Here is an 8,124-nt window from a genome sequence, read left to right as displayed (position 1 = left end):
AGAAAGACAAAAAGAGACAGTGAGAGATACAGACAGACACACAGACACAGATATAGACAGAGACAGAAAGAGACAGTGAGATAGAGAGACAGAGACAGAGAGAAGAAAGACAGAAACAGAGGCAGAGAGAGACAGAGAGAGACAGACACACAGAGATAGACACCCAGACACAGAAAGAGAGACAGCGAGATAGAGACAGGGACAGAGATACATACAAGAGAGAGCAAGACAGAGACTGAGACAGACAGAGCGAGATGAATGTAGCTTTTACAGGTATAAAGAATTCTTTTGGGCCAGTGAGAACAATTATGAATTGAAGCAGCCAAGGAGGAGCTCAAGGGGACTAACTCCTCCTAGCTGAGATCGAGGGCCTGCAGAACTGGAGACATGATGATTAACTCCTTGCCGAGTTTTCCAGCTGTTGGATGTTATCCCAACTTCTAAGGATCTTTAATGCTTAACAGGCAGGATGTGTGTGTGTGTGTGTGTGTGTGTGTGTGTGTGTGTGTGTGTGTGTGTGGAGCAGAGTCACTGACAGAGTTTTCTTTCATAAATGCAGGAGCAAAGGGGAGAAAAGAAGGCTCTGGGAGGACCACAGCCGCTTCGGACCTGAGACGGGCTAGATTTCTGACTGGACGAGCCCAGGTCCAGTGCCGAGTGCAATCGAGGCGTTTCCTCTGCTGGAGAGGGGGTGATGGCTCTGCCCAGAGGACTTCCTTGGTACTGTCTGTCAGGAATCACCTTGCTGCTCCTCCTCTCTAGGGGCTCTGGGGCCCAAAAGGATTGCACGGGTGTGGACTGCAAGCCGTTGGAGAATTGCATTGAGGAGGTGCTGGAGCCCGGGGAGTGCTGCGCCTCCTGCCTGCAGCACGGCTGCACCTGTGAGGGCTATCAGTACTACGATTGTGTCAATGTCGGCTTCATGAACGGCAAGGTGCCCGAGGGACAGTCCTACTTTGTGGACTTCGGAAGCACGGAGTGTTCTTGCCCCAAAGGAGGCGGTAAGATCAGCTGCCAGTTCATGCTTTGCCCAGATCTGCCTCCGAACTGCATCGACGCCGTCATCCCCTCGGATGGCTGCCCGCAGTGTGGACGGATCGGTTGCTTGCACGAGGGCCAGAAGTATGTGGCAGGTCATACTGTCCGCATGCCCCATTGCAAAGTCTGTCACTGCCCAAACTCTGGCGGCGAGCTCATTTGCTACCAGCTTCCGGGGTGTGATGCCTCCGCCTTCCACTCTGGCAACCTCTCCGAGCCTGAGGACAACGATCCCGAGAGACATTACGATGACCCTTACAGCTACGACCAGGAGGCTTCCGAAGGAGACGCAGCACAGGTGGAAGCCCCAACAAAAGGCTGGATGGTTCCAGGAGCCCAGCCTGTCCCGGACCCCGGCAGCCTAGAGCAGCTGGAACTGCAGCGTGAGGATACAAACGCTATTGCCAACAACACAACCCTTCCCGGATTCACCCAGCTTGTCTCCCCTACCAGGCAGGCAGCTGCTGTGGCCATGGACCCTAAAATCCCCGGCCAATCTAGAACCAGGAGTGTGATGGAACAGAAGGAGGAGGAAGTCATAGACGAAGAAGAGGAGGAGGAGATAGAGGAGGAAGAAGAGAGGGGAGAAGATGATGGCTACCCAGAACCTTCCAAGGTACATAAGGCAAATGAAAAAGCCACTGGAGCTGGAAGTATTCAAGAGAAACCAGAGGAGAGACAGAACTCAAACAATGCTGTAGAATCTGAGGAGAGAGCCCAGGAGAGAGGGGAAGAACACGGAAGGGCAGAGCCTGAAGGAAACACAATTCCCAATGTTCAGCCAAACCCCAGAGACAGGGGCAGGGATGGTGAAAAGAGTGTCAGTATTGGATTCCAAGCCCCAACTTCCACAGAAAGAAACGTGCCCCAGTTAGCCCAAGGGGGTAGAGTGGAAAAGACCATCCCCAAGGTGAAGTTTACTCCAACCACTCTCCCTCCTGTTGCTCTCCAAGAGGATCCAACTGAGGAGACCCCCAAACAGTCCCAGACTCTCTACCGCTATACATCTCAAGAAAAGGTTGACCCTAACTCCATTCATTCTGACCCTAGAAGCCAGGAAGGTAAGGCTCTTGCTTATAATTATCAGAGTCCAAAAGCCCTCAAGACATCCTACCTACCTATCTTTTCAGGAGTTTCCCCATTCTACTTCCACGTCCTTCTTCTCTTGCTAGGACCTCTCACCTAATACCCCCCTTTTCTTTCTCATCCATCTCTTATTGCTCTCTCTTTTTTGTCTGCTCTCATTCCCCCTTCCCTCTGATTCCTTTTCTCCTTCCATTCTCTCTCACCATTCCCCATCTCTCCACTGCATCTTTTCTTCCATTCCCTCTTTCCCAATGGTGTAGTGGCTTTGGAGTCAGAAGAGCAGGGTTGGAATCCCCATTCTCCCTCTCATCTACTTTGGGAAACGCATTTAACTTCTCTGGGTCTCATTTCCTCAGCTATCCAAATGTCTTCTTCCCTTCTATTCCCTCTCATTCCCTCTTGCTTCTGACCCTCCTCATCCCTTCTCCTCTCTCTCTTTCCATCTTTCTCTCATTCTTTCCCTTTTTCTCTTCCTACTAATGCCATCTGTTACCTACTAGGTAACTTAGCATTTAGTCCTACTTTATTTAAGAACAGCACATGATTGGCCTTCTGTGATGCCTGTTCAGCTTTGGAAACAGGGGTGGGGGTGGGATTGATTAGAGGGATGGGTCTTCTAGTGGGATAATTTGTGTAATAGAGATGACATTATTCACATATGGAAAGGTTTGACGTTGACTCATTTGCTTTTTAATCAGATAAATGAATTTGACTCTGTTGAGCTAGGAAGAGGAGAGGAAAGAGGGAGGGAGGGAGAGGGGGGGGGCAGGGAGGAGGATGGGGAGGAAGAGAGAGATTTGTTAAATTTTAGTCCCAGTGTACTGTTGAATGTTTTGTGTCTGGTTCTCCATGCATGAACATAACTTTAAGGGACCTGGGTTTGAGTTATGCTTCTGCCTTAATTGACTGTATGATCATAGCCAAGTCATTTTAGAATGATCTGAGCCATAGCATCCTTGCCAGCAAGCTAAGCACCATAATCCTCCTCCTCTTTACTTCACAGGATTGTCACAAGAAGCCTGATAGAACTATAGAAATAAGAAGTTTTCATTTCCTTCCTCTTCCTCTTCTTTTCGTGTGTGAGTCAGTTGAGTTCAATCTTTATATATTTATTCAGTGAATTTTTTATCCTCAACTTAGTAACAACCTCCAAAAACAAACAGTGAATTAAACAAACAAAATTTTTAAAATGACCCTGATTAGTGTTTGTTTTCCAAAATGATAACAAAAATCTTTTGTTTGCCTCCATGATCCCTTGTCCTATCACTTTTTCAATGCATTTTTTGGCGTTTTCTGGCTTTCATTAGCTTTCTAGAAAGCCGTTAAGTGCACATTGATGTCATTATTTTGTGTGTTCTATTGTCCCTTGGTACTCCTTCTCACATGTTTTTCTATATTTCTTTGTATTCTTCATATTTTCCATTTCTTAAAGCGTAATCTTATCCTATAAAATTTCTACACAATTTGTTCTGCCAGGATCACTAACAAGCAATATGGAGCCTGGGGCAGCACAAACCATGTCCCCCAAATTAACTTTCTAAGCAAGGGGGTGGGAGGTGGCTACCTACCAGCTATGAAGTGTACCTGGGGTGCAGCTATGGGTATGGAGAGAACTTACTAACTGTCCTCTCTAAAGAACACCATCTGCTTTCAGCATCTTCTAAATCAATTAGTCTGGGACCAATCCCCAGCGGGGATTCCCACACTGGCTATGACTGGGTTAGGACTGCTTCAGCTATTCTAAACATGGGTTATTTCCAGATTTTTGCAATTATGAAAAAAACTACTGTGAATATTTTCATACTGATAAGAGCTCCTTCGCCCCCCTTTTAATAAGACCTATAGAGCATTAATCATAGCAGTGAGATCACTGTGTGGCAGTTTTTAATATTTTTCTGCCTCATACCTGCATCTCCTTCTAATATTCTTCAAAGCTCTCTAACGCTCTTTCCTTCCCTTCCCCAGGGCAAAAGTTCAATCATTGTCCTGTGGATCCAGCTGAGGTTGGGAGACATGCGGTGAGGGTTAAATAGAGGGTTTGGCATTGTTTGTAGGCACCAGGGCTGGCATGGGAAAAAGCACCATGCAACATGGGGAGGACCAGGGAAGGTCTGGCAGCCTCCAAATCTCTTCTTCACAATTCTGCTGTGCTCCTTGAAAGTTCCTCCATGAGGCATTCCTTTGGCTTAAGGCTCTGAAAGCTGTTAAAGTACAAATGTCATCCTGGCATACACACGAAACCATTATCATCCATTTTCAGGCAAGTGTAAATTAGTTAATGGAACGTCTTGCCTGAACGTATGTCTCTGAGGGCATGGGGCACCAGAGGAGTTGGTTCTGATGAGGAAAAAGGAAAGGAAAATATCTGGAGTACTACAAAAAGGAATAGACACAATTAGGAGACCTGATTTTGAGTCTAGGTATTGTGTCTTACTCCCTATGTGACCTTGAGAGAGTCCGTTCACCACTGTTGTTCTCAGTTTCTTCATCTGTGAAATGGGAGAGTTGGGCGAGATGACCTCCAAGGTTCCTTCCAGCTCTGGATCTATGATCCTGTGTTCTATGAAGTGAGATATTTGCTCCAGTTGATCTCTGAAGTCCCTCCTAGCTTTAATATTGTGATTATTTAACTGGGGAGAATTGCCTATTGCTGAAAGGAAGAGTCTTGAGTGCAAGGCTGCAGCATAAGGGGATTTCAATGTAGTAGAAAGAGGTAGAAGTCCTTCCTCTGCCAGTGACTTTGGGCTTCATGCTCCAAGCTGCAATTTCCCCATCTGTTAAAAGGGATCAAAATACTTGTTCTTCAGAATAGTGGATGGTAGAGTCTGGAAGGCCTGGGTTCAAATCTTGCCTGGCTATGTGACTACCCAAAATTAAAAGGATATTCTCTCTTCTGAAAGTCATCTTAACCACTCAGTGCCCCCAGGCAACTCTAAAATGATTATTTACAGGCAAGTTGCCAATCTGAACAGGAGGAGGAGTTTCCATGCTGGGAGTTCCCTATAGGGATAAAATCACAAGTCTGGACCTAAACCAACAAAAATACTGACATTGCCAATCTGCAATTTGCCTAAACCAATTTGCCTGACATACAGGGTTGTTGAGGCTCAATAAACTGCAAAGTATTATAGAAATTTGGACTGCTTTCATTTATTTTGCAGGAGGGAAGACTAAAAGGCCAGGGATATAAACTACATAGAAAGGCATTGAAGATAAACTTGTCTAACAGCTTGAAACCTTGGCCAGGGATGGGCTCCAAGGATTTGGGACACCCTGCTCCTCCTGGCCTCATTAGCATAGAGAGCTGAGGCTTGACCTAGGAACCCCATGGACCACAGGAGAAAGCCATCTTCTTCCATGCTGCTTAACTAGCTGTGTGGTCATGGCATTCCTTCCTTGCCAGTGCACATTGTCCCTGGCTGGGGGGGCAGTCTGATATCAGAGGTTTGAGAACGTAAGCAAAGGGTGGTTCTATCTCAGGACACATGATGTTTGTGGCCAGAGAAATCCCAGACCCTGCCTGGAGACTTGTCTCTCAAGTTTGTGATGCCAGTGATCCGGACTGGCAAGAAGGTACATTTTCTCCCTGCCCATAGGCTCCTTCTGACAGCTGGCATAGTGGGGGGATGGCTGACTAGGGCATCCTTCACATACACCAGCCTCCTGGCAGGAAACAGTCTTTTAGAGATGTCCCCTTACTCTCTGGGCAAAGATATTCATATCAATAGCAACTGTCTAAGAGGAAAACTACCCAAAGTTAAAAGGATATTCTCTCTTCTGAAAGCTATGAATTCACAGTGGAAGGTATGTTGCATATAGAAGCAACATGGTGATGGGTAGGGCAGTGGATTTGGAGTCAGGAAGACCTGGATTCAAATCCTGGCTCAGGTCCTTACTAGCTTTGTGACCTTGATTAACCAGTTTCTCTGGGCCCTGGCTTCCTCATCGTTAAAATGAGGAGGTAATTTTTAAAGGAGCTCTGAGGTCCCTTTCAGCTCTAAATGCATGACTCTATAAAAATCCATCTCCAATGCAAGTCTTATAGAGCATGGAAACTGTTGAATAAAGTTTGGTTGTTTTATTTTTCTGTTGTTTGTTTCATCACAGCCACTCACTAAACTGTCTTCTGAGGTGTGGAAGGGTGCAGTGGAGGGAAGGCCCAGGCTGATGAAATAGAGATCTCTTGAAATATTGTTAGTTATTCACTTTGCTTTGCTAAAAGCAAAGGGATTCTGAGAATCTCTGCAAGAGAATCGTTGTGCTGAGATTAGTAGAAGGTTCTCTGCTAATTGAAGTTACGTATTAGCAGGCTCTCCATAAATACTTGTCAATTGGTTGATATGATAACTAACCTCAAAATGGAAGGGTGACCAGAGTCACAGGATGACTGGAGAATATGTTGGGGGTCTTTCAAAGGAACCAGGGCTACTTTGTTTGGAGAAGAATAGATTCAGGGAACCCTTACCAAGTATGTGGAGGGTTGTTGTGTTGAGGAGGGATATTTGTTTCATGTCACTCCAAGGAATCAAAACAGGATAAACAGGTGGCAGTTGCAAAGGCATGGTGTCAGGAAAAAAAACTTGCTAACAATTAGACCTGTCCCATAGTGGAAGGATTTGTCTCAGGGCGGAGTGAGTTCCTCCTCATCGAAAGTCCAGAAGCAGAGTTTGGATGACCACTTGTCCAGTGTGTTCTCTAGAGTATCTTTTCCTGCTTGGGGTAGTATTGGACTAGTATTAGTGGAAATGGCACCAGATTTGGAAACAGAAGCCCTCATGTTCAAATCCCAACTATCCAACTTACTACTTGTGTGATCTTAGACAAATCATTTTTCCTAGGATCTTGGTTTTCTCATGGAAAAAATAGTGAATGAGAAGGTTGAATTTCTATGATTCCTTTCCATATCCTTTGATACCTCTGAGGTCCAAGAAACTGAGAATGCTTTAAAGTTATCTGTGATATTCTCCTTTGATTAAGTCAGGTCCCATGATGAGAGATTTCATTCCCAAATGCTTATCTGGGAACAGTGAAGACTTGCGGGTTGTGAAAGCTGTCTTCTAATGGATAAAGGATTTTCACCTGGGGACTAGGAATTAGATTTGCTCTTTGTGACTCCAGAGGGCAGAGAAACCATGTGGCTCAGGGGCTTGAGGGTAGAAGGAACCAGATGTTAACTCTGTTTAAGGGAGAAATCCCTCCAAATCAGAATTGTCTGAAGATGTAATGGGCTGGCTCATGATGTTGTGAGCCACCTATCACTGGAGGGGGTGACCATTTATCAGGTAACGTTCAGAGGGCAACCCTGCTTTGAACAAAGTTGGAATAGATGACCTCTGAGGTTTCTTTGAATCCTGTCTCAGATAGGTAACCCTGGGCAAGTCTTTCATTATCTCTAAGCCTTGATTTTCTCATTCATAAAATGGGAATGATGATAACACCTACCTGGGAAGGCTGTTGTAAGGATTAAATGAGATAATGCATAGAAAATGATTTTTAAATTTTAAAGGCTATATATAAATGCCAGCTATTATTATTATCATTAACATTATAATTTCATGATTCTATAGAAACTAGAAAAGAGTAAAGAAATATTGAATTCATGGACTTATAGGCTTAGAACTAGAAATGACCTCATCCCTCAGTTTACAGATAAGGATGCTAAGGCTTAAGAGGTAAAGTACTTGTCTGCCCAAGATCATGTAGGCAGTAAGTATCAGAGGCAGGACTGGAACCAGATCTTCCTCAGTCCAAATGTTCTTTTTAAATATTCCATCCATTGAATTTAGTTGGTTTTAATTAGTATTCCTCTTGCTCTGACCACTGATCTTGGTTAGTTCACATCAGAATCTCTTGTTAGGCAGATCCTTGACTCTTTCTTCTATTAGATTGTAAGTCCTTTGAGGGCAGGGCACTGTTACTCTTTTATGTGTGCATCCCAGCGTTTAGCACAGTACATGGCACATAGAAAGCTCTTGATAAATGCTTCATTTTTCCCAGAGG

General features: G+C 44.9%; 1 protein-coding gene across 2 annotated transcripts in view; it reads left to right on the top strand.

Moving 5' to 3' along the window:
- The first annotated feature begins 566 nt into the window (after nucleotides 1-566).
- The window catches only part of FBLN2 (fibulin 2), a 138,491-nt gene continuing 130,933 nt past the window's right edge, over nucleotides 567-8,124 (top strand). For both annotated transcript variants that reach the window (XM_036739706.1, XM_036739704.1), the window contains exon 1: nucleotides 567-2,099. In XM_036739706.1, coding sequence (XP_036595601.1) covers nucleotides 695-2,099 — 1,405 coding nt within the window. In that variant the 5' untranslated portion in view covers nucleotides 567-694. The remainder of the gene's footprint in view (nucleotides 2,100-8,124) is intronic.

Source organism: Trichosurus vulpecula, chromosome 9 (assembly GCF_011100635.1).
Source record: "Trichosurus vulpecula isolate mTriVul1 chromosome 9, mTriVul1.pri, whole genome shotgun sequence".
In the NCBI taxonomy this organism is placed as follows: Eukaryota; Metazoa; Chordata; class Mammalia; order Diprotodontia; family Phalangeridae; genus Trichosurus; species Trichosurus vulpecula.
Note: the sequence above shows the minus strand (reverse complement) of the source record. Positions and strands in the feature narration are given on the sequence as shown.